Source organism: Prinia subflava, chromosome 17, assembly GCF_021018805.1.
Source record: "Prinia subflava isolate CZ2003 ecotype Zambia chromosome 17, Cam_Psub_1.2, whole genome shotgun sequence".
NCBI lineage: Eukaryota > Metazoa > Chordata > Aves > Passeriformes > Cisticolidae > Prinia > Prinia subflava.
Window position 1 is genome coordinate 6,542,791 of NC_086263.1, and position 27,050 is coordinate 6,569,840.

Sequence of the window (27,050 nt, forward strand, 5' to 3'; positions counted from 1 at the left end):
AACAATCTCTCACACTGAGACAAGGGATTGTTTGTGTGTGCCGTTTTGTAGATAAAAAGAGTACACGCGTCCTATCAGCACCAGTAATTTGTGTTCTACAGACCCTCCCACTACACTGGGAATGGAATGGATAATAATGTAGAGCTTGGAATCCAGAGCTATGCAGTGTGAGCTTCCCCACTGTGTCACCAGAACAGCAAACTGAACTAAAGGCAGAGCCCGGAGTGCCAGTGGTACCTGAGCTGTGTAGCTGTAGGCAGCTTCCACCACGTACTGCTGCAGGCCTCGGTCTTGCTTAGTCAGTGTCACAGCCACTCTCAAAGGTCCAGGCAGGGGGAACACCAAACCGCTGGCTGGGTCAGGGTAGGACATCTCAGAACACAGCTGCCAGCCAATAATCTCAGACACTGCGACAAGACAACAGTACAACATTCAGTTAGAACAGTTAGAACAGCAAACAAAGAAAACATGAAAATGAACACTGCACTGTAGACCTTTTAGAAATAACGTATGAAAAAATAAACTGTACTGAATAAAATGACCTGTAACAGATATTTCAGAATGCTTTTCTAAGACAAACATAATAGCTGGACTCACCTTCCTCCCTAGTGCAAGATCTGGTTTCTGTGTGGTCTTGGAAGACATCTATATATTCTGTCTCATCCACCATTCTGAAGTAGAGTTTAGAGCTACAACCAAGATTTTGAACAATAACTTAAATCCCATTATGCTAAAGTTACAGCAATATTTGAGCAAAATTCTCAGTTATATTCAAGAAAGTTAACAGTTACTGTTTTTGAAGATGCCCCTGCTTAATCTTACCTGAAATCAATTATCTCCATAGATTCTTCTGGAGTGTTCAAGAAAACTTTGAGCTCTTTCCCTTTCTTCACCTGGATTCCCCCATCAAGACTAGTAGAAGTCCTCATTCCTGTTAACCACTGCAGGCCAGCTTGTCCCAGAGTCCCCACAATTCCCATTTGGACAGAAAGCTGGACAAATGCACTGTGGAAAGATTCATGTACATTTCCTTCAATGAAATGCCATTTCTTTTTAAAGCACTTATTTTAAACCTCTTCAATAAATATACAGCATTTGATGGTGTAACACACTATATTCTATGATTAAAATGATGAACTATTTTGTTTCAGGAAATAACTGAAAAGGTTGCATGTACACCAACACACACTTTCTAACATGAATTATAGTTTTACTGTATCTCCTAAGGAGGAGATTTGAATGCAGATTTCAGCATGAAATATTAAGAAAAGGAAAGCAGTTAAAACTGAGTATCACAGGGCAAGTTTCTCATTGTCTGTACCGCACTTAGTGAAGTTTAGTAATGTATTCAGTATGTACAAGAGCTAAAACAGCCAGGTAAGGAAACACAGGGTTAAATCCTCCACTGGTTTGCACATCCATAACCTGTAACAGCATGTTTGATCCTGAGAAAAACACACTTGTCACAGGTAAAGCATTAAAAAATCATCTGCATGCAAGAATTCAGGAGTTTGATTAAGAGATAGAGAGGATAGTCAGCTTAAACCAGTACTGGACTAACATAGCAAGAGTTCAAAATCAGACAGGCAGGACAGGAAAGCACTGCTGCCCTTACGTCATGGCAACCATTCAGCAACAGAAGGCTGATGACTGCTTTTGTTCTTCAGGATTCTCCTAAATAATTAATAGGCATTCACGTGAAACTTTCACTTTGGGAATTGCTACTTATATCAGGGACATGTGAAAGGGACACATTTGCACCAGTTAATACCTTGGCTTGATATATCCATCTAGAAAGAAATTGGACTGTTGTTTGAAATCTGCATTCCCTTTGATTTTTATGTTGATTGCTGCTGAGGCATTGACTGCCAGTTGAACAGGAAAGCCTGAAATTGCTGGAAACTGCAGTTCTTCAGTGGCCAAACTCATCCTTTTATTAAACTGGACCTCCTGCCCCTGTGGTGAACAAAACACAAACACAACCCAGAATTTTATTTTGCGTAATAGAGCTAGCATTCAAGAATTTTTGCAGATATAACTTTTGACTGCATCTGTCTATTGTAAAAGTGTTTTTACCTGAGCTGCTCTAGGACAAAGAAGAAAGCAGCCCAAAGTCTGCCTATGGCCATGGCATGAGTCAGACACTAGTCCTACTTCAGTTAAAAAAATAATTTGCATTTAAGTAAGGGTGCATTTGAAGGAAAGAAGCATTAAGAGGTAAGAACCATTAGGCAGCAGAACAAGTCTTTACCTAGTGTAGTGAATGCTGTTTAAACCAAATATACACTGATGTCTTTTAGGGTTCAATTTTAGAGAAACAACAAGTAATATTTTGTATCTTTTACATATCTGTCAGAAAGCAGTTTCTCAAGCTATTAATTTCAAATAGAAAAAGGTTCTTTTTACCTTCAGAAGTTTGACGGCCAACTCCGCCAGATTTAAGGAATAATGTTTCATTTGTTTTCTTAAATCTTCACAATCTAAAAAGCTAAGTTCATTTCCAAAGATTTTCATGCTTAGCTCACATTTCAGTGCCTCCTTTCTTACTGTTCTCTCAGTGAACTGACGTGATAAAAAAAAAGAAATCAAAGGGAATGGTGTTATAATTTCCTTCCAAACTCACAATAAACAATTCCTCAATGTAGGCTATGCTATTAGTGAAGAAACATAAGGCTCCCTTTTACATGTACTTTGGAGACCACTTAAGACCCTGGATTAGGAGCTGTTCTTTCCAGCTACACTTCAGCTCCATAGCACACAGCTAGCTGTCATTATGAGCTCTGGTCATGTCCAGTCCTAAGATGACAGGCAAAGGAGAAGTATTGCCATATATACCCACTAACAGATGAAGCTTTGAAAAATACAATCCAAAACAACATTAGGGATGCCTTGTTGCTAAATAAACTGCTAGGAAGTAAAAATTTTACATTTTCTGTCCTTACAATTCTACCACAGCAACACACCATGATCATGAGCTTGCTCTCTAAGAAGAAACCCTAAGATGAATCCAAGAGGAGAGATGATCTAAGACAAACTAAATTAATCACACTCTGAGTTTTCCAGCTAATACATCAACAATTGAAGTCAGTTCTCAGAACTTTCCTGTCTTGTACATAAAATATAGCTCTCTACAAAAATGAGTAAATTCATCAAATTTCATCAAAGCATCAATGTAGCATCTAACATTAAACTAGGAAGTCAGACTGTAAACAACAGGACTCAGGAACTCAACATCAAGCAGCTGTTTACAGTGGCCCAGCAGTCAATAGACAAAAGGACATCAGCATAAAGGGACCAGAGCTCAAAATAATGAGAAGAAGCCCAAAACACAGGCAACATAATCCCATGGCTGAGTGTCATTGTTTTGAGACAATAAAACAATCTGAAAAAACCCTAAAGATCTGGCTCTTTGCTGCTCTGTATTTTCTGCAGTTGTTCAATTCTCTGCAAGTGAGCAGAATGAGTTACATGTGCTTGATGCAAAGGAGTCACAGTAATCCAGAGCACAGTGTGAGATGGGGCCCTGTGTTCAACTGGGAAATGTCATTAATTTTTCCAAGATCTACAGATTCAGTTACCTTTTTGACTAACTCATTCATCTTATTGTATTTTCTACCAAGACAATTTTGGTTTGTTTTTCTCAGCTTTGGCTTGCCAGATTTGCTCACAAGATGATTAGTGGGGCTATATTGCTTCAAAGTCGGGTTCCTCTGCTTGACTTTCTCTGCCGTTTCCACTGGGGTTTCTGACTTGTGGTTTCCTTCATTAGTGTTTCCAAAAAAATAGTCACTGAGAGTAGAAGATTTCGGCCCAAAACCCTTCTCTATGAGAGTTTCAGCATTCTCCAATCGTACACCAACCTAGTGAAAAGCATGCAGCAGTGAAAAGCCTAACAGTGACACATACAGGCCATGGCCAGTTCTAAAGCACAAAATCAAATATACAACCAAATGTAATAAAAGATTTGCCAAGCAAGATCACAGTAGTCTACAAAGTTTAGCATTCTACGTCCCTCAGCATTCAATACTGGATATTTCAGTATTAAATCTTCCCATATATATTAGATATGTAAAGCTCAGTCCAAAATAAAAATCCTTTTCCATTCAGGTACTACAGTTCATTTACACCATGATGGGCCAGAAAGGGATACTGCTATTTTGGCATGTTAAAACAGTATTTTGGCTGGAAAACACTAACACACCCTTTTCATGCTCTGAAATAAGATTCTGTTTGGAAGTTTGCTTAAAACAGAATTACTAACACACATAAATCCAGGGTATGCGACACTGAAAAAAAATTTTGTTCCCTTGCAAGCTTAAACTTGAGATCTGAAGGCTCCATTAAATACTTTCTTTCTTTCATGTGCACATTGTTACCTGGCACAGCAGGTAGAGATGATGAGGTCACAGGCAGGTCATTGAAATGTCCCAAGCAGTGGATGCTAAATGGCACTAGAACAGTGACTTCAGCTAAGTACAAATGAGTCCATCTCTGTGTTAAAGGAATGCTGTACCCAAGCCAATCCATTTTCCACTGTACATCAAGAAAAGGAATCTTGCTATCCTAAACAGGAGCTAGAGCAGTGTCTCAGGAAGCACTGATTTTCATGTTTCATTTGAACCAACAGCAGCTGAGTATAAGTCACTTTCCTGGTGCATGCCACTAGCAGTGACAGTGCTTTTATTTTGACTAAGCCCATTACACAGAGCACTCACCAGTCTGAGACAACTGTGCTACAGCATGAAAAGCACCTTTTACTAAAGGAACTGCAACAGGAAAACAGAAAGTGCTTTGTACTTCAATGTACCAAGTGTCACTTGAGGAGTGGGATAAAAAACCCCCACAATTAAAAAACCTGTAAACTTGCCTCCAGGAGATTTATAGCCTGTCCCATAAAGTGAACAGTCAAATTTGTCATGACTGACCGTGGTAGAAAAGATGCAGGAGAAAAGACCACTGATGCTTCCATATTTGCACCTGCACCAGCTGCAATGGAAAAGAGACGTCTGTCAGCTGGAGATCAGCTCTTCTCATATATTGTTCAAAATTCATAATTCTTTGGAAAACTGTTAGTCCACTCAATAAGAAGATGGTGAATGAAACAATCATAGGTAAAACTATTTAACTTTTTAATACAGCAAAGATATTAATGTAAGTAACTTCCGTTTACTGGAATTCCATATTTACTGGATATTACTGGGTTTTATCTCACTAACATCAAAAGGAAAGTATTTATAATACATAAGATACATAAATGAACTGGAGGAAATGGACAGAAAATCAAAACATAGCTCTGAAAAACAAAATCTAGCATTTTCACTGAAAATAAATGAACAGATAGTAACACAGGAAGGAACTAGTTTGACTCTTTATACCAAGGACAGCACATGGATCAGGAGAAGAAAAAACATCACAGTCCTCTGTTGCTGCAAAGGAAGTTAACTAAGGAAGGAATTAAAAATAATCTTAAATGTTCATTGCTACTTAGTCTCCTCTCTCACAAGAAGTAAAGGTGCACAGTATCTGGCTTGCTGAAAATACATCTCATATGCTCCAATTAAGGTCAAAGCAGAATCAAGCTTACATTTGCATATTTGTGTAGTCTTTGATCATAGAAATCAAAGTTCTCTGGACTTTATAATATGTAAAGGGTCAGAAAAGCCATGTGGGATGTTAATAATCCATATGCTACAAAGTATTAACTTCTAGAACTCCACATACCTGAGTGAAAGGTGACATCAGAGTATGAGGAGTATTTCCATGTCTCCCCGTCAAAATCCTTGCTAAGGATTTCATCAGGAATAGAATCTCGGAGGTGCTCCTTCAATGGATCATCTGTCTCCAAGAGCTGAGAGAGATGACTCCAAACAAAGGAGCCCACTAAAATTCAACAAAGAAAAGCATGTGGAAATCAGAGAAAAATTACAAGAGTCTTAAATACAGATACAGGAGATATATTTATTTTTTATACCATCATTAGTTCTGAGCCATTCCCCCAACCACAACAGAATCCATTCATTATCAGTATGATTAAAATCAGCCTGATTCACCTACTGTAACAGCACATTAAATTAAAAAAAAAACCAAAAAAAACACCACACAAACAAACAAAAAAACCCCACATACAATTAAACAATTGTGATTCAGAATTAGTATTCCTGCATGACACTGTGGAGTCCCAGTTTGGCCATGTATGTGCTGTGTCCTGAGGGGCAAATATTTCCATAAGTTCTGGAATGTTGCTTCTAAATAGAGGGGTTTTTGTCTCCTGAAGTTAAAAGATATTAAGCTCCAGTGCTAGTTCAATGCACAGATATTGAATATTGATGTAACAGCATTTTTCACTACACAACTTCTTTTTTCAAATTTCATTTTCTGAATGTGGAACTAAAAACTAAGCTGTGCCCTATGCCTTCAAAAGCATTTGTTTGTCAAAAGTTTATTATATAAATTATTTAGCTGTCACATCAACAAAAGACAAAGGAAAGAAATAAGGAATACTCATAAGCATTTAAATTGTTTGAAACAGTCACCATTTTGGATGGACTTGTAGATCTCCTTCATAAATTGGACAAATTAAATGTTCTGCATGGAGTCACCAGGAGGAGTCACTGAGGGTACACCCTGACAGGATTTTGGAGGTGGATGCAATTTCTCTCTGTCTGAATTCTGAACAGAGAGGAATGAGTGCCCTCCAAACCACAAGCCACATCAGCAGGTGATGATGTGAACACAATACTGAGCCTGAACTCACAATCACTGCAGGATACACTGGTCCGGAACATTCTGGGAAAATGGATACCAGCTCCAAGGCAGAGCTGGCCAGGATCCAGACAATGCAGACAGAGCCTGCTTTCATTTCCCTGCAAACCAGCTTACAGATACCCTTCTCATCTTTGCTTCTTCTTGACAGATGTAAATGCAAGGGATTAGTCTAGAGGTATCTGAACAAGGTGAAACCATTTTAGAATATTGCAATATTTTTTTTCCTGTCACTTCATTCTCAATAAAACACAATTTGCCATCATCCATTCATATTTCTAATGCACTGAGCATAAAAGCTCTTCCATACATCCTTCTCAGGAGCCTTCAGTGAATGAAATGCTGCCAGTAGAAGAAACTAATTCTAAGAAAAGTCAGTCCTTACTGATTACTACTAAACTAACAGTACCATAATTTCAATATAAAATGTCACAATCATACAAACAATCATTTAGAAATAATCTGCAAAGCATTGAGATTAAATAAAAATTGACATAGATTGGTAGCGTTACACCTGCAAAGTAAATGTCACATAGACGTATCAATTAGGAACATGTAAGACTTTTGTAAATGCTTGGCTGACCTTGGCTGGATGTTTCTTTCAGTAAAGTCTTTTGTACTTGTTTAAATAACTCTTCATGTGGACATTTCATTGCTATATAATAAGCAGCAATTCTTATTTCCACATCTTCGCTGGTTGCTTGATACAACTGAACTAATATAGCATTCTAAGAGAAAAACACAAAAAAAGACATTTACAATTCACTTCTCTGGAATACCTCATGTGCACTTTCAGTCCTTTTTGTTCTCAAAGAGCTATTGCTATATTCATAGCTATTGCCTTATACCTGACAAAGTCACTTTGTGTAACATGGATACAGATGTATGTACATATTATCTATACTACCTTATCCACAAATTTCCTGAACAAACTCATTATGACCTTGAATGCTATACAGACAAATCTACACAGGACTGCAACACAGAGCCTCCCTTGCCAGCACAACTGTTAAGGATGGTTTTATTCCAGGGGAGACCTGTCTGCAGTGTCTCTCATGTGCCACAACAATGGCCATGGTTTTGTTCATGGGCTATTAAGATCTTTACTTTTGGTCTCAATCAAAGAGCAGGCCAGCAACAAATTTATTCTGTTCAATATTTCCCCAGTATCGACCAAGACAGCTTTTTTTGTGAACTGCCAGGAATTAAGAAGCTGGTGACTGATACCACTAACATTTTTATCAGCATTTAACAGCCCCAGTCCACCCAGTTCAGCAGTTCATTTGCTAGACAACGATAGGGTGTATGACAACATACAGACTTGATACTTTGAACATGTCCAATGAGCAACACCAAGCTTCATAACTGTACAAAAGGTGAATCATACCAATCCATACTGAAATTAAATTTTAAAAAGCCATAGAATGGGGCTTCTCCAAGTGCAAGTCCACATGGAACTTCTTGTTCTTCTGAACCAGCACTGTCAGCTTTCCCCAGGCCAACACTCCTGGCTTTGCCATTCCTCCAAGTATCAAGATATCAGAGACAAACAAGTTTTGAACTTTCTTCCATTAAACCACTTAACAAAATGTTCTAACTGTGGCAGTGTATTACAAATCACAACCAGCTTCTCACATTAATACTTTATGCTTCAGAGAGTAAAACAGTGAAACAGACTATTGGAAAAATCAAGTCCTGTGGGGTTTCAGCCGTAACTCCCGCAGACATAAGGCACCCAACAGAAGTGCCTAATTAAGAAGTCCCAAACACTGCCTCAGTCACTGGATGTGGTACCACAACTGCAGCAAAGCTTATCATAGGTTTGCTCATCTGGATGGTTCCACCCTCCCCTCCGCCAGCAGAGGGGCTCTGCTGGAACACGTCTCCAGCTGTTCCTTTTCTGCTGGTGTGTTCTGTAACTATTCCAACGAGCCCCAGCCCTGCGGCAGTACATCACTCACCGTGCCCGAGCAGGGGACGCGCCGGAAGGCCCGGACGGCAGCGAGGCGGATCTCCACGGGGCGGCTCCGCAGGGCAGCGCACCGGCCCAGGGCGGGAGCCAGCGGGGCCGCGGCCAGCCCCGCATTGCCGATGGCTTTCAGCACCAGCTGCATCTGTGAACGCAAAGCAAGGCGGGACAGAGAGAGCTCCAAGTGCATTTCATGGCACTAACATTTTCTCTGCAAAATTGTTTCAAATGATTACTAGTGATTTGGGGAGTTCATGGCAGCCCCTATTGTACCACCTACACCCTGCTTTATCGGGAGGACAAGACACATATGGACCACTGTTTTATTCTAATGCCACGTGGCACTTGTTAGCAGAACCTGCCTTAGACCTGAAGGAATACGAAAACATTTTTAAAAGCCTACATTGCAACAGAAGAGCAAAAGCCATAAATTTTATGTACTGGAAAAGTTTTTCAGGTACTTTGATATTTTGTCCCTTTTTGTCCCTCACAAATATTTTCAGATTTTAGTGATTCAACATAGAGTTCTGGATACAATAACTAAAGTAAAAGAATAATTTGTCAACAAATAAGTGTTCTTCATACTGCTCAATGGTATGAAGTTTGCTTCATCAGAAAACCCAAGGCTTTTCCTTATTTCCACACACAACAACATCCAGACAGTTTCTACTTGTTGGATTACAAAATTTTATCAGCTTATTCTAGTAAGGAATATTCATTTACGAAGCTTGTATTCATGGCTGTCTGGAAATCCAATGAATACCATTTTCATCAAACAAGTTCCTGACCATAAAAGGAACAGAAGAGTAAAGCACTATATCATGTGCCTCTGTACAACCAATACCTTGCTGAGATGTTCTGAATCTTGCACAGTACAGTTTTCTCCCAAAAATTTCCCAAGGGTCGTCATCACACTCTGCACAGCAGGTACAATACCACAGGAGCTGTGAGCTGAACAAAACCTATGTACGAGAGCAGTTACTCCCAAGAAGCAGCTCTGGATTGCTCTAGGTGACTTCAGCAAAGGCTGTAAACAATCACAAAAAGAATGAGGTGTTTCATTAAAGTCATGAGAATGACTATTGTAACATAACACAGATTATAAATATATCAAAATGTTTACATAGTAAAACTCAGTCTCAACAAAGTTACCTGGACAGAGCTTTGCATAAATCTGTGAAAAAGACTGTTACTGTAAAACACAAAAGTTATGAGCCACCTAGATCACATTACAAATTAAAAAAAAATCCGCTCACAGCAAGTGATTCAATCATGCCTGAAGTGGGATTAGGAATGAATGCAAGTGACCAGAAGAAATATTCTACTTTGTCTTCCTCAACTTCCCCAGAAGCTATGAGGTCTTTCATTAGGACAACACATGCCTCTGTGGCACAAGATGGGAGAGCATCTATTAATGGTTGCCTGTAACACAAGAAAATAGCACAGGAAATCTAAGGACATTGAAGGTACAGATCCAGGTAAGCTTTTTCATAACAAATGGCAACATAAGCTTAAAACTGCAGAACTGATTTCTATCCAAGCCGTGACTCAGATTTCCCACTCACATTGCTTTGGAAACAGGAAGTCTGACTGTGGGAATAGGTAAGTCTATTTTCTACATAACATTCATTCAGTGAAGAGAGAATATCATCCCATTACAGATACAAGATCTGCAGTACAAATTATTCCTTTAAAATGCTCCAAATTTAAATTCAACATTTGGGCACAGATTTAAAACATTTTAAATATTTGCAAAACATTTCTTTCCTGGATATTTTTGAATGCAATTGCTAAAAGAGACTTACCAATTGTCTCTGCACTTAAATGATGATCTTTGCCATAGTGCCATTAAGGCCTCAAGAGAAAGATGTCGGAGCTCAAACACGAGAGTCATGAAGAGATCTGCAGTCTGTAAATGCACAACCACAACTGTAATATCCCTGCTGTGCAGAAAGCAGCTTCAGAGAACAGAGCACAAGAGGTTATACTGGCATTGCCACTGATTTACAATGAAACCTGAGAGTGAACCCTCCTTTCTTCCCTGTGTCCCTACACTCCTTCCTCATTTGCTTTTCTCTCCAGACTGCAAACATATACAGAGAAGGGCTTCTGCTTTGGATGTCAGTCAGTCCCTCAGACAACAGTTCCCAGTGACCACCAAGCACACCACTGGCCCACAAATGAATAACAAACCAAAATGCAACAGTGTGGTTACAATCCAGAAGAGAAAGTCATAATCTTCTCTGAGTTTGTATAGCAAGATCCTGATTTATGACCAGAACTGCTGACATAGCTTTGATACAAATAAAACAATGGTCAAGCTAACTGTATATTATCTTAGGTTTATGGGAAAGATCATTTAACTGAGGTTTGGGCAACACTTAGAAGTTTCACTTGAGAACCCTTGGGCAGTGAGAATTATTCCATTTTACTGGGGAACAGCTGAGGCAGAACTGCCCTTACTTCTCTCTGCAGGCAGCACCAGATTAGCTGGAAGCGTAAAGGCAGAAGAGCTGTTCTCTCTCACTAAGAGGAATTGGTACATCATTCAGCAGCTATTTTACCTGGCATTCTAAAGGTTAAATAGCACATGGGTGTATTCCTCTGAGACCTGATCCAAAGTTCAAGAAGATAGGTCTCATTACTTGAAAAATTAGTAGAATGTTCAATGCAGGATCTTGTATGTTCATGTTAACCGACCTTTATAATGTGTAAGTTTTAAACATGGTCCATGTCAGATTCACTACAATGCTTTATTTACCTCAGATGTGAAAGGCTTCAACATAGGACTAAATTTTAGGTTCCAAAGAAAACATTTTTCTTAAGTTAAAAAACATACTAAGTCTAATTCTACTAAGTCACATTTCCAAAGGTTTGGGGACAGACCTACTTTGACTTCCTGACATTTCTTCCAGGAGCTACTCCCAAAAACAATGAAAACACTGAATAACCCAGTGCCAGCATTCAATTTTAATTTAAGACTGCCAACCATTTTCAGTAACAAGAAGCTGTCTTTCAGTAAGAAGTCTGAGTAATTTCTTGCTGTTTTGTTTGATAGGCTGAGAGAGTAATTTGTCAGATCTGATATAGATATAGTTTATGTTTTTATTCTTTTGGGATTTATATTCTTCTTAGAAATAATATATAACTTCATCAAATTAAATTTGTTCTCGTATGTGAAGCCCCATCTATGTATTAATTCTGTTAATGTTTATAATTCCATATCTAAAGTTCAGACAGATCCACAGGCATTCCGTTTCCATTCCAAACAAACAAACAAATCATGCCCTGAAAGTAAACTTTTGTGGGTCACACTGGGGTCCAGGCAAAGGCAAAGCAAATCTGACATACTCTTGCCCACCTTGCTCAGTGCATACACAGCCACATTCACCAGAGCTACTGATCAAGCACCAAAACCCAGGCAGTCACTGGAAATGCAGCATCAGCAGAAGTGGAGTGACAGGCTTCTCTCCAGCCTCTCTCAAGAGAGGGTCCTTTCTCCCCATCCCTTTTTCCATTCTTTGTCAGTAGGCAGCTTGTTCACTTAATGGTCCATTAGCTAATCGACATCCACATTGAAATTCAATCTTGTCTCATAATAGCATTAGAAAAATTAAACAACAACTTTGCTTCCTTGGAAATGACACCATCTCCACCTCCATTTTCTCATCCCTTCACTGTTTTCCCCAGAGCTGGAGATTTTCCCTTCCATTTATTCTTGGTTTTGTGTCCTGAAAGAAATGCATAATCTCACCTCATTCAGAGTCAAACAATAAAGGGACAAACAAGCTCTACATGCATAACAGTGCAGCTGTCTCCCAAGCAACGCTGTGGGCATTCCCATAACTTCTTTCTTGGCCCAAAGGACATTTTATTGGTTGAAATGAGGGATGATAAAGATTCTCTTTGAAATGTCTTGTCACACAGAAAGAACACCCTGAAACAGTGAAAATGGTTGACAACCAATCAAACCCTGTGCTGGGACGGGCACATGATGAATAATTCACCTCTCTTTTAGGCAGTGGCACAGACAGTAGCCACTTGTGCTAATCTTAGTAATTTAAAAAACAAATTTCCCACACATGAAGCCAATAGGCCTCTTTGGAGGCAGAAGTGACATCCCACTGTTACTGGGAAAAATCATCCACCATTCTTTCAAAGACACTGAATTAAGAATGTTCTTAGAAGGTAGGATTTGAAGAAAGTTTCTCAGGTCTGCTGCAGTAATTTCTTCCTTCAACATTTTCCAGGCAGTATGAGACCCTCTAGTCTGTGCCTAAATGCCATTTCATACTGCAGTAACACTGACAGCCACATGGAATTAAGCATTATCCATCCCCAAGAGGCTGCTTTTATTCTATATTAGCACCAAACATTATTATATGGCTCTCTTATCTCTCCATAGCCCCAGTTTACACAGCATGAAGCTAAGAGAGATGCAAGATCTGCTTATAATGCAGAGACAGAATATCTGAAATATTGCAACACCCACCAAGGCCACCTGCTGCTTTCTCCTCAGCCCCGTGCCCAGGCTTTTGTCAGGCTGTGGTACCAGGTCAGACCATGATTACCACTTAACAGGCTGGGAGTAAGGTCTGGGGCTGGAATTCATCACAGCTGGCTGAAGGTGCTGGCTTCAGCTGGCTTCAGCAGCTTCTTATCCTGCTCCCCCTGTGCTTTCCCCTGAAGTCACACACAAAACATGAACACCTACCTGTGCTCATGAGTCACAGGTGAACACACCCAGGTTATCACTGCAGAGCTGCAATCCAGCATTGCACTTTTCTCCAGTGCCCATAAAGCCTCTCCTCCATCCCCCAATATCCAGCCCAGGGGAAACACAGGCAGAGATGCTGTTCTTTGACACAGGACTTAATCTAAACAAAGGAAGGTGAGTGCCTTCCATGCTGGGTCTGAAGCTTTCTGTTAACATCACTTGTACCTATATCCATTTACAGGACAGATCTCAGCCCCTCTGCACAGGAAATAACCTTGCTCCAAAGTACAAACAATCTAAAAGACCAGAACCTCAGAGGACTGGGAATATATCAGGAATGAGCTGACTAAACTCAGTGGCAAATTCATGGAGGCAGCAATGCCCTGTTTAGTGCCTTTCCCATGTGACCATAGTTATTTTCTAGTAATATCCTGACCAAAAATGAATTAAAGACAGTTTTCTTCTATTTTCACAATTACAATTTTTCCTTTATTTTTCTCTGTAGGAACTTCACTACTAGCAAGGACCACTCTGTTTGAAGGATAATGGGATATGAAGTGTCCTCTGTTTGCCCTCAGTTGATTTCAGGTGAACTGTGATTAAGCATCATCATCTGTTGATCCTTCTGTATTGTACATAACAGGTGTTCTTTATAACCTAGCAGGTGTTCTTAATAATCTCTGAATTTCAGAGATAGGGATCTTCATTTCAAACACAGGGACAATTAGTGACTAATTCAGCTGCCACCAGTATCAACAAAAAATACAAGACGCAAGTGAGCTAAGGAGACAGGCAGACCCTCATCTAGAATGATGGTCATCATAAAAACATTTAATCCACTGCCTGTTCCACATGACCAGAAGATTCCACCCTATCTTAGCAGCATTCACCAATGAAAATGGTCTAGTGGGCTGAGATTCCCCCTGGACCCCAGCAGCATCCCCAGAAAACACCATGGTTGTCAGCAGAGTTCACCAGAAGCACAAGGAACCTACCAGCCAAGACCCAGAGGCAAGGGCTTCGTGTGCAAACTGCTTTGGGCATGAGGCAATATAAGGATGGCAGAACTCAAATAAACATGGAGACAACAGCCCAGCCTGGGGTAGTATTACACACTAAAGCTATAGAAGATGTTTTCTACAATGAGGTATCAAAACTGCCAGTGACAACCCAAACCAGATACTTTTTCTGCTTCTGTTTTTTCACAGAGAAACAAAAATTTGGGACATTTTCCTTCAGATTAATTTAGAATAGAGTTCAAAATTGCTTTTGCTAAATATTCAGGGGGCTACAGGATGTTTTAACTCCTCAGTGTGATTTAAAGCATTTTCTCTTTCTGTAATTCCACATTTTAAAATGTCCAAAACAATGGAAGGCTTCAGTATTTCAAAATTCCTGCTCTCCTGGTCACCTCTTGTTTGTGTAGGAGAATTCTCAGCCCACCAAGAGCCTCCCAAGGAAGCAGAGGCTGTGAGTACAGCTTACCTCATAACTTGCACTGTGTGCTAAGCAAAGCTTCCACACCAGTTCAGTCACTTCTGCCCCAGTGACCTCCCTCTTAGTTACCTCTCTTTCATAGAGAATACTGGTCACATACAGATCCTCAGAGTCCCCTGGAAAAAGGAATATAAAGGAAAAATCACATCTCTGGTGATTGCTGACCATTAGCTATCATTAACCCTCTGTGCAAGGTGGAAGTTTCTCTCTGAGCCTTTATTTCTCCCTGTAAGCCTCTCTAGGCTCAGTACAGCTAAGGGATGAATATGAATGCCTGCAGTCAGCTTGAATTTAAGAACACAACAGAATAAAGACAAGTGTGACTCAAAAGAAGGAGTCAGAGAAACAAGATAAAGATACACATGAAAAAAGCCCTATTTTCCATCCATACATCAATTAGAATGGCCCTGCTACTTTACATTCATCACCTTTCCCAAGGTCATCTAATCACTCGTCCCACACTTCAATCACCCAAAAAGTCAACATGAGATCTAGGTGCCAAGAAAAATAAGTGGCTTGGCTCTGAACCTCTTCCCAAGGAAGAATCCTATCATCTTATGTTGGTATAATTATAAACAAAGTGACCTGGAAATCTGAGGGTTCCTTTAAAAAAAGAACCAAACAACTATTTAGAAACAGACAGAAAACATGTTCCTCAGCGTTTAGAATTCAACTTTGAAATCATTCCTCAGGCAAGCCATCTATTGACTTCAGTAAAATCGTTTTCCTAAGGAGAAACACACAGGGCAAAGGAGCAAAAATTAAAACAGTTCTCAGGCATGGCATGTCCTTAGTTCCATTAGGAATTGCAATTATTTAGGTTCCATTTATATAAAAACTAGGAATTGCCCACAGACCTGGGAAGGCTGATGCTCTGTATACAAGAGCAATAGGTATGTAAAGTAGATAAAGAGGAGCTGGCCATTATATTCGGTCACTTTTGGAAACCTACCCAGTTTTGGAGATCCACAGTTTTGTTATGGCAGGGCCAAGCCCTCAAAGAAAGGACTGCTCAGCCCAGCCAATAAAAGCACCCACTTTAAAGCAGTTTAATACATTAAAGGTGAAAATCATGGCTGCAAAGAGTTCTCACAGACAAATCACAATATTTTTCTAGGAAATAAATTTACTTTAGCAGAAACATCATTACCTCTACTGTAGAGTGTCTCTGTTTCCACCTGCGAGAGTGTGAGTGTAGCCCGTGTCTGTGTCTGTGCCCCGCTGCCCTGCTGAGGGAGCAGCGCCACGCGGTCGGACTCGGAACATTCGGCCCCCTCCAGGACCCCGTCCTTGATGCTCTGGACACACTCCAGCTGGGAGGACAGCATCTGCTGTTCAGACTGACAAGAACAGATACTTCAGGAAGGTTCCTGATGCTCTGTGTCACCCTACCCAACCCTTCCTCTCCCAGCTTCACAGAGGATTCCAGTTCTGGGATAGTGGGAGATCTCTTGTCTGCACCTCTGACAGTTCCCAGCCTGTGGAGGATATTACTATTTTAGCTCCTTATTTTAGCCTAGTTTTTCATCACTGAAAAAACAACTGCTATTAACTGTCAGCATCAAATGGTGTAAATTCATTTCGGTTCACAAAGCCTCAAAGTTAATCAGATATTTTTGGTCAGCAAAGTAGAAAAAAGCAAAAGGCTAGTAAATCATGAATAGTTACTACAATAGAAGAAACAGGTAATATATACCTAATAAAAATAGCACAATATACAAATATTGACTGTATTTTCTGTCAACAGTGGAAAGCTGCAAGTCTGACATTTAGAAAAGTTTCTATATTTCCAAAGTTTTCTACAAATAATAGCTTTCTTTTTCTAATGTATTTTTTCTTACTAAAATCTCTCTATTCCTCTCTTCCAGGGTCTATGTTCAGTTTTCAGTAGAGGTTCAATCACCTCTAAACCATATTTTAATGAGAGTTTAATCCAGGTACCTAACAACCTCTTGCATTTATACCATAACATTCATCAACTACAAAGCAAACTTGCATCAAAACAAATTCTGTTAATAACAGGCATTACAGGGAGCATAATATTCACCACTTCTTCGCTAAGAACACAAGTTTGGGCAGACACTATCTTCAAATAAGTCAAAAGCAAGAGTCAGTGTAATTCCCAAAACTTACTGACACATGAGGAAGAACAACAGACTGCACAGCAGTCCAACCAGAAGAGCGGTGGGAGCAGAGGTTTAAATCCTTTGTCTTGACAAGAATGGGGCCCTTTCTCTGATACCTGGTTGGGCATACTCCCAGGACATCCACCTAGGAACAAACATACACTGCTGAATCACACACACACATAAAATACAAGGAGATAGTACTGGTTATTGCAATTAGTTTTAATAATTTTTTTTTTTTGGTAATAACAACAGAGATCTGAAATCTCCCTTGCAGAACACGGGCTTTGCCACAAAAGCCATGAAAAGGCAAATAGTTTATAGTAACCAGGTTCTGTTGGTTTGTTTAATTTCACTGCATTATTCTGAATCAGATCATTTACAGACGTGTTTTTTCATTTCAGATTTTGTGGGCATGCAGGGAAGCATTAATTCAGAAGAGCATTACACTAGGCAGAGTCATTTCAATCACGTATGAGTGGGCCAAGCCCTAGTGCAGAACACCTCTTTAACACTGACCCACAGCAGTACCTGAGAATGAGGCAGTGCTCATCATGCTGAAGGTCAGTGTAGAGACAGCTCTCCACAAGAGAACTGCAGCCCCTGAGTGTGTCAGCTGCACCCATGCAGACACACAGGTGACAGCAGGGTAGGGTGGAGTATTGTTTCAGTGTTACACAGAAGAAATTGAGCTTAAGCATTGAAATAATTTCAAAGAGCTCTGAGAACACTGATCTTAAAACCTCCTGAAATTAATGGAAAAAAGTAACAAAAATTAATCATGAATTATGAAAATTGTATTTTCTCCATAGCACAGGTAAAACCCTGGCACTAGAACTCAGGTGTAGTGGATTCCAAGGCTCAACAAGAATGCAAATTATAGATAATTTTAGAACATTCACTACAAGAAACCATCAGATGACTGCCACTGTCTGCTGAACCAAGTGGCAAAACCCTTTATTTATTTACAAGTGGAGTAGACTTAACATGTACAAGAGCTAAGAGTCACCTCAGCACGACTGACACTCTCACCTCCTCAATAATGGCACCAGCAGGGAATTCCTGCACTGTCTGTAAGATACTGAGAATGCCCCTCTTGATGTTCAGTGCCCAGGTCTGTTCACTCCTCACAGGACAGAGCTTCAGAACTTTCCCCTCATGGAAAGAAAAATGAAGAGGATGCTGTTCTAGGATTTCCCTGTGATAAAAGAGTTTATCATTTCTTGCTTCAACGAGTGCAAGTCAATTTATGACATTAGATTGAGATTTTCCTCAACAGAGCTGTTCTTCCACAATGGATCTGTCTCACTCTGTATCTCCATTCTTTACAGCAAGCCTCTATGCTTCATAAATTCAGCCTAACCCAAGGAGCCTTTATAAAAACCCTGTGAAAACCTAAAAACAAATCTTCTCAAGATAATCACAGCATCCTCAACATAATTGTAACACTTAATAAAAGCAGTCCTGGCAAATTATTTACAAGTAAATGTACTTAAAGGCAATAATTCTTGTTTAATTAAGAGAGAAATTCCATTTTATTATTCAGAGTGCCTTTAGCTTCGGTAGGCATATCTGAATTGCAAAGTAATCTGAATTCTACCATGCCTGTGGTACACACAAGAACAATTCCCAATTAACCCATATCTTCCTGCTCTGCTAGGTGTCATACTTGGGCTCTATCCCAAAGTTATTCCCCAATCTCTGCTGTTAGTACACTCCCTAATGGCTTTTGCTATCCCAGATTGAGAGTACAGTGTCTTTTACCTTTCCAAGGGATCATTTTTAACATTGATTTTTGCTCCTAATGTAGCATACTTTAGTCGTATCTTTGCCCTCTAAATAGGGAAAAAAAACCATCCAAAGGAAGCATTCTATAGTAGCTCCCATACAGTGAGTTAGAGAGTTCATCTGCACATTAACTGGGGTGCTAACTATTCATCTAATCAATCAGGTCACAAGGTAAGAGAGAAAATTTTAATGCACCAACAGCTGGATGAAGTCCTTCCAGAAGAGCCTGGGCGTATAGGATAAGGGTTTCTGAACTCCTAGGCAACTGAGCCCGGTTTTGCTACTATCTGTGGAAATTACATGCATGTTCAGAGGACAAGCTAGACTACTGTATGTTCACAATAGGCTGAGGCAAATGCTAATAAGGCTCACTTGTCTGAATAATTATTTTGAATAGCCAAGCTTCACTGAATGCTTTCTTTGCTACCTCTCTTTTTTTGGCTTCTCTGCAAAGAACAATACACAACTGCTCTTACTGCTACGAAAATCTTGCAAATAACTCCACAGAAGATGTGCCTGTACACTCATTTGAACTCTGATACCACTGCCCATAGAGAGAACACAAAGTTCTTCCTGATAAATAAAAAAGGCAATGCATTTACTCCAAGCTTGCTCTTTTTGACCCTTTGGATTGAGTCAATTACCTCAGCTCTCAGTGTTGTCTAAAGGCTGAGAATCCAAGTGGCAGGACAAAGAGGAAGATTACAAGCTGAGCTTAATCAGACAACAGAACTGCCTTTTTTTTTTGATGACACAAAGAAGAATCAGCTCTCTGGGAAAATGCCAGACTTCCACAGTTTGAGGAGATCTTTTTGTACAGCCATCTACACAGCAGACTATACCTTGGCAAGTCAGTGAGAAACACAGACATATGTTATGAATGAGCTACTAAACCTAAAAAACAGAAAAGGAAGAAAATCTCATTGGACAACTAAATGAAATATAAATATCCCAGAAGAAAAAAAAAACACAACGTTTTGCCTTATGAGAATCTTCTAAACCAATAACTTCTGAAATTTCCTGCAAAACTCAAGACTCTGTAGAATATCTGCAGCTCTGGGAGCTGTGATCCACGTGTGCTGATAGAGGCCTGCTGATTTTACTCAGAATAATTTGAACTGTCTACTGTCCAAATGATTTTACATACAAAGGGATGAAGTTCCATTGAAGAAAAACCTGTTTGGACCAAATGCCTCTCATTCTCTCATTTTTCTTTATAGTGCTTGTATCTGAAAACTCATTTTTTAAAAAAACAAAACCAAAAACAAACAAACACCAACCACCCTACAAACTAAATAGAATATGAAGCAGAATGAACAATGTCCAGTCATGCTGCTGTTAAGCCATATGGTTTCAAAAAACCCCAAAAACCAGACCAGATTAGAAGGTTTTCTACCTTAGACTGTCCATTTCCTTCAGAGACTCCTTTCTGGATGCAAAACTTTTCGTAAACTGTACATCTTGCACCTAGGAGCAAAGATTATAGGCAATATATTTCATTGTCAAGAGAAACTTGTGGATTTATCATATCAGGATATCCACACAGAACATCACAGACTATGAACAAAGGCTCAGTGTTGCAACAGAACTGCATTAGCCCCATCTTCAGGAGGTGTGTCTGAGGCAGCTTCCAGAAAGTTCTTCTATGAAGAAGTTTCACTCACTATTAAACAGATTTTATACAGCACCATTATATCCCTTTCACTGTCAAACCACTAAGCAGTTAATTTTTATCCATGTGCTAGGACAAGGATAACTATCCACTTTGTTGGCCTCGTTTATGTGTGTATTTTGCAGACACAGGTCAACCCCGCAGCAAAGGCAGTGAATTATCCCCTCTGTTAACCTGAAGGAAAACCCAAGCAGGTGAAAAGTTGATTTTTCCCTGCTGCCCCTGCAGTTCTAAAGCACTGCAGTTCTCCACCTTCCACAGGGCTCACCTCAGGAGAAGCTCTGCAATTTGAAACTGCCCTGTTGCTGTTGTCTCTGAGAGACAGATCTGCTGCTGTGATGAATGGAGTGCTACACCACTGAATTTTACTGGGCTAGGAATGGCACCAATCCAGCACGTCATACAAGTTTCTCAAGTTCTTTTTAAAATGCTTGCTATTTTAAAATTACTGCTACATATATGAAAGTGCTTTAAAGTAAACCAAGTTCCTTTCAAGAACTGGCTTTATCTCCAGTTCTGCACTTCATGTAACAAAACAGTGAATTGTTGTGCCACTTAGAAAAGAAAACAATTATTTGCTTAATCTGCCTTTTAAAACTGGAAAATACCTAATTTCAAGTTGTGGTGCATCAAAGCAATACTGCAACTCTAATTATGAGATCCAGAATTGAACTGGCTTTTAATTACAAGAAAAATGTTTGAAATATAGTAATAATCCCAAAGAAAAATAAGATTGCACAACACCTCATCCCAATCACTCAAACAATTATGACAATACTTACTTTCAAAACCATGTGGCAATTCCCCAATACTTCAATGATCACTGTGCTCTCCAGAGAGATGCCACTGCTTTTGTGAATACTTCCCTGCAGGAATGTGTTGGTGACTGCTGAATACCTGTAGCTGTATCTAGCTCTTTTGGGGAAGTATGATGCACTGTGTCCTAGGAAATCAACAAAACAAAACAAAGGAGGGGGGTAGTTTCAGAATTGGGTTTGTGAAAGCACCCAGTGTGCTGGCCATAGCTCCTGTAGGGACAGTGAAAAGGCTTCCCCTCTCCCAAGCACATAACCTCACTGTTTCCTTCAAGACAAGAAGTTAATTTCTAAGGGCAGAAAAAGAATGTAACACATTTACAGCATGATGCTCCTTCGACACCTTCCAGAGAGCAGCAAAGCAGGACCTTCGGCACAGCAAGATGAACTAGATCTGCCCTTCATGTCCACGGCTGGGCTTAGTCCCACACTGGTTTAGTCCTTTGCTCAGCTCTAATGCTTAGGAGTGCTTCAGAGTTCACAGAATGCAAACTTCAGGCAGGTGTGGGCCTGGTAAACCTTAGTGGAACTTCTCTGCCACTTTCATGAATGCTGTTCACTCAGACATACGTATGATTCTTCTCAGAACACAACGCCCCTGTGGAAGTTTTCAAATTCCTCTTTTCTTATCATACAAAAAGCCTGAATACAATCTTGTTTTACTCACCTGCACATTCTGCAGAACAGGAAGCTCCATAACTTAACCTCTCTGAGGATCCTGCAATGACAGGTAACAGAACAGAGAAGCACTGCAAATTTGTGTGCAGCTCTGCATGGATCTGCTGCTTCTGAATTTCAGTGAACTTACTGAAACCAAAGCATTGTTCTCAAAACAAATAAATAAATAAATCCATGAGAGTTTTTCTATCAAGTGTACAGGCTGACACAGTCTCACCACTTCTGTTGCTTTCCCCAGAATGCTGAAGGAAGATGCACTATTTAATGTGTCCTCTCCAGGGAGGGTGCTCTCCCACCTGCCCAGTACCACCCAAAGAGCTCAGTAAAGCAAACTGCTACACAACACTAAAAATCCAGACAAAGCTGCTACAAGAATTACTACAAACCGACAAGTTGTAACATAATTCTCTGAGGTTTTGCCAGTGGGAACATTTCTTAGTAGAAGTATTCTGCATTGATAGAGATCCATCTTAGCAGAGGAAAAATTTCTTGTACTTACTCCCTGAAGCTCCAGCCACAACAGCACAGAGAAAAATGATGGCAAGCAACCCTGTGGCCATCGAAATCACCTCCTCAGACCTCAAGTTAACAAAAACACATCAGCTCTGCTCTCAAAGGCACCTCAGAGCAAGGCACTGAAAGAAAATTTCCTTCACAAAGCAGGAGCTCACTATTTCAACTCCCCTCTTCCAGCCAGAGGAGGGGCTCTGGCAGGGCAGCCTGCAGAGGGGAGGGGGAGGCTGTAGTAAGGGGGAGAGACAGACACACACATAACCACTGATCCCATCCCCAAAGCATTTCAGCCTTTTTGCAAAAGAAGAGAAAGAGAAGTTAATCTATTAGAAATCCCAGAAAACTGCAAGGAAAAGAAATTAGGTATATGGCATTGTAACAGAGCAAATGCTCACAACAATCCCATGCAGTGAGTTTAAACTAAATAAACAACTGTAAAAGTTACCCTAGAAATAACTCCTTGATGATTAACCAACCAAAAAGCACACAGAATTAAAGCCAAAGCTTTGGGACTGCAGGGAAGGTGTTTGCATTTTGAGCAAGCAAGTTCATGGGAGGCAACTCGTCACACCAAAGTCACAAACCTCAGATGGGTGAAATTGTGTGTGAATAATGCACAGAAGGACTGAACCACCATCCTTCTGGTACCCATCAGGTTTGTACAGCTCACCAGCCACAGGCCCTCCAGGCAGGCCCCTCTTCAGGCCCGGGGCTCTTCCCACACTTGCCGTGCACTGTGAGCCCGCAGCCATGGCCACAGCTCAGCTGAGCCTGTGTCCAGCACCTCCCAAGGGGAGCCCTGTGGGCAGGGAAACCTTGATTTCCTCCTGCTGCAAGCCCTCCGGTCTGGGCTGAGCTAGTGTTTTACTTGAAACAAAAGTCATAAGGAGAAATTTATGTAACGATCCCAGTCACTGGTGCTAGTCTCCCCCTCTAGATTTGTGCTGCTACAGCCTCTTACCTGCACTTATTTCCTCCATTGCGTAACATTTGCTCACAAAATGCTTACGAATGTTAAAGGGAAAGCAACTTCTCCAGGGTGCTTTACAAGTATCAATGACTAAAGAAGGTGAGAGAGAGCAATTCCAGTCTAAGGAGTTAATAAAATACTCCATGATGTAATCTGGGCCCCTCTATCAAAATTCCTGACCTACTAAATGCCAAACTGAAATCCAGTCTAAGTCTGAAACTGAATTTAAAAAAAAAATCAAAACCAAAACCTACATATTTCATACAGCAGCTGAAATTTCCTAGAACCACCCCAAAGCACTAACTGAGAAAACCTTCTTCTGCCTTCATGGTGATTTCTGAGAATGTTCTAATTTTGAAACTGCTTCAGAGATTTCTTTGTGGAAAATTACAGAGTTTGCCATTTTTACTCAGTCTGATACTCATTCTAATGTTTGATTTAAGAGTACAGCTCATCTGGGCATAGTACATACTCCATGTAAGCAGTCATTTAGCTCTTGGTCTATTATCAGCAATATGGATAGAAGAGGAAAGTCAATAGCTGGGCAAGAACAAAAAAAATCAGGAGTTTACCAGAAAATTGCTATATTGTGACAATTATTTTCTTGAATCACTACTATTGCCCAGTTTCCACACCTGTCTGACTTTTAACTGTTTATATAATAAGATTTTTCAACATATTTCACATAGCTATTGAAAAAAATAACCTTTAAAGCAAAAAATATGCATCAAAATCAGTAGGAACATCAACACTGAAATCAGAGGGAATTTCTACTTTATCATGACACCAGTTCAAGTGTAGAGTGTACCTTAGGCTTTCTAAAATAATCTAATTTGCATTTTAATCTCAAGTTTTAGCTTTGTAGCTTCTCATTTCTTAGCGAATAATCTATACTAATAAAAAAAGAAGAAAAATGTCTTACAGTAGGACGACAAGCACACTCAAGAATTTATACATCCGAGCTTGCTTGAATCTTGACAATTTCATAGGCCTGAGAACAAAGAAATTCGCTAAGAAAACTCTAGGGCTTTTTTAAATAAAATTATTTCAAACAGCAGAGCACAGATCTGGGGCAGTTTTTATTGAAACATCTAAATATGGAATTAAATGCCTGAATAGCAGCTAGGTCTTAAATGCACACTGAACTCAAACCTTTAAGATAAAATATCACATAAGTGTCCTGTGCACTTGGCTCATGTGACATCCCTCATGCAGTTGTTGGCAAGTGCAGGATGGAGCCCAAAATTCAACATCTTTTAAACATTTTTTTGTACTTCACACAACTTGAGCTTCTTCTAAAAAATCAAAACATCACCCACAAAATAGGCAGAAAAAGGATCTCCTGAAAATTCTAGCACATCGCTGTCCTAGATAATCTTTAAAAATGGGAGAAAATCTGGCACGCATGCTACAAATACACTGGTTTGTAGCAAGAGATCCACATTGGCTGTAAGTCTCAGAAAAATATCCATCCATTTTAATGGATACTATACTCAAGGTTGGAAAATGAATTTAATTAAAGGTACCATCTGTCACACAACAGGCTAAGCCTGTCCGTGGACACCTGAGAACTCTTCACTATTATTGCCAAGAAAGCCTGAGCTACTACAAACTGGCAAAGTCTGCTTTGTAGAGGCCCCTTAAATAATACTAAATTAATATAGTCGTAACACTGACTTTTAGCCCGAACAGCCGAAGGCAGGAGGGAAGTGCCCTTGGCCAGGGTCCAACACCCACCTGTGTGCTCGCCGCCCTCCTGTGCCCGGGAGCTCCGTCTGGTGACGGACCCGAATCGAGCCCGCGGAGCCCTCACAGCGCCGGGCACCGCCTGCAGCCCGCGGCCGGGGAGCGCCCCTCACAGCGCCGGGCACCGCCCGGAGCGCCCCTCACAGCGCCGGGCACCGCCCGGAGCGCCCCTCACAGCCCCGGGCACCGCCCGGAGCGCCCCTCACAGCCCCGGGCACCGCCCGGAGCGCCCCTCACAGCCCCGGGCACCGCCCGGAGCGCCCCTCACAGCCCCGGGCACCGCCCGGAGCGCCCCTCACAGCCCCGGGCACCGCCCGGAGCGCCCCTCACAGCCCCGGGCACCGCCCGGAGCGCCCCTCACAGCCCCGGGCACGTCCCGAGCCCCCCTCACAGCCCCGGGCACCGCCCGGAGCGCCCCTCACAGCGCCGGGCACCGCCCGGAGCGCCCCTCACAGCCCCGGGCACCGCCCGGAGCGCCCCTCACAGCCCCGGGCACCGCCCGGAGCGCCCCTCACAGCCCCGGGCACCGCCCGGAGCGCCCCTCACAGCCCCGGGCACCGCCCGGAGCGCCCCTCACAGCCCCGGGCACCGCCCGGAGCGCCCCTCACAGCCCCGGGCACGTCCCGAGCGCCCCTCACAGCCCCGGGCACCAGCAGTGGCAGTGCTCCGGGGACAGCTGCCCGAACGACCCCCACCTCAGGGGAAAACGCCGCGAACGTGCTGCGAGGCACGAGCGCTTTCCAGGGCGTTTTCCCAGCCGAAGTGAAGGGATGGAGGGGCCACCTGTCCGCCCCAGCGCTGTGGCAGCGGCCGCTCGCCGGCGGACAGTCCCCAAACCCGGCCTACGAGCGCCGAGGAGCAGCCGAGGAACCCGCGGCACAGCCGGGGCGAGGGCGGGCAGAGCGGCAGGGTCAGCGATGGCTGAGGGGAATCGGGGTGATGGGGCCGCACCTCCATTGCGGTGTCCAGTTCTGGCCTCTCACAAGAAGGACATGGAGCTGCTGCAGCGTGACCACAGACGCGCAGCGGAGCTCCTCATCAACACTGATGAGCAACAGCTGGAGGAGCTGGGGGGGCTCAGCCTGGAGAAAAGGAGGCTCAGGAGGGACTTTCCCTGCCAGCTGCCTGAGAGAGCTCTCAGGGGAGCTGGAATCACCGTCCCTGTGGAGCTTAGGGACACGGCTGAAAGGTGGAGCTGGCAGGTTGATGGTTGGATTCAGTGATCTCAGAGGTCTTTTCCAACCTTTGCAATTCTATGATTCTGTTATCCTAGAGTAAAAAAAAAAAAAAAAAATCTTCAACGGCACTTCATGAGCAATAAAAGCATTTTATGAGGTATATGCCTGAGGTAACTTTTGTACTAGTTATCAAGACACAGATGAGCACCAGAAGGTACTTGAGAGGCTGTGGGGAGCAAGAAATAAAAATTGCTTTGGGTTTGTCTTTTTTTCTTCCCTCCTAATGCTTTTGTGAACCCCTTGCTGTCACATTCAGATGCACTGTGATTTAAAGTCCTAGAGCAGTGTCAGTCATACACCCTCTTAATGCAATAGTCCTCTGGAGCTCACTGAAGCTGCTCTTTGGGAGTAATTTTTTATTACAAAGACAAAGCTATAGTGTGAAGCAAAACAGCCAACCACAAAAGGACCTACAAGAAGCTGCCTACTCACTCTTGGTTTATTCTCAACTCAGACACAGCCACTTTCAGCACCTCCAGACCACAGAACTATTCGTTTAGACATTAAATTTTCAAGTTCTTAAAAAAAAAAAACAAACCCAAAAAACCCACAACCAAAA

General features: G+C 41.5%; 1 protein-coding gene across 1 annotated transcript in view; it reads right to left on the reverse strand.

The window, feature by feature from the left end:
• LOC134559710 (uncharacterized) overlaps positions 1 to 22,704 on the reverse strand; it is a 72,583-nt gene extending 49,879 nt beyond the window's left edge. The window contains exons 1-21 of the mRNA XM_063414776.1: positions 22,524 to 22,704; positions 22,014 to 22,064; positions 21,314 to 21,474; positions 20,256 to 20,326; positions 18,104 to 18,269; positions 17,079 to 17,216; positions 16,096 to 16,285; positions 14,934 to 15,061; positions 10,537 to 10,640; positions 9,988 to 10,153; positions 9,576 to 9,758; positions 8,724 to 8,876; positions 7,346 to 7,490; positions 5,722 to 5,880; positions 4,868 to 4,986; positions 3,579 to 3,860; positions 2,407 to 2,562; positions 1,772 to 1,956; positions 823 to 1,005; positions 598 to 689; positions 238 to 407 (exon numbers count right to left, since the gene is read on the reverse strand). Coding sequence (XP_063270846.1) covers positions 238 to 407; positions 598 to 689; positions 823 to 1,005; positions 1,772 to 1,956; positions 2,407 to 2,562; positions 3,579 to 3,860; positions 4,868 to 4,986; positions 5,722 to 5,880; positions 7,346 to 7,490; positions 8,724 to 8,876; positions 9,576 to 9,758; positions 9,988 to 10,153; positions 10,537 to 10,640; positions 14,934 to 15,061; positions 16,096 to 16,285; positions 17,079 to 17,216; positions 18,104 to 18,269; positions 20,256 to 20,326; positions 21,314 to 21,474; positions 22,014 to 22,064; positions 22,524 to 22,584 — 3,063 coding nt within the window. The 5' untranslated portion in view covers positions 22,585 to 22,704. The remainder of the gene's footprint in view (positions 1 to 237; positions 408 to 597; positions 690 to 822; positions 1,006 to 1,771; positions 1,957 to 2,406; positions 2,563 to 3,578; positions 3,861 to 4,867; positions 4,987 to 5,721; positions 5,881 to 7,345; positions 7,491 to 8,723; positions 8,877 to 9,575; positions 9,759 to 9,987; positions 10,154 to 10,536; positions 10,641 to 14,933; positions 15,062 to 16,095; positions 16,286 to 17,078; positions 17,217 to 18,103; positions 18,270 to 20,255; positions 20,327 to 21,313; positions 21,475 to 22,013; positions 22,065 to 22,523) is intronic.
• Between the last annotated feature and the right edge of the window lie 4,346 nt (positions 22,705 to 27,050).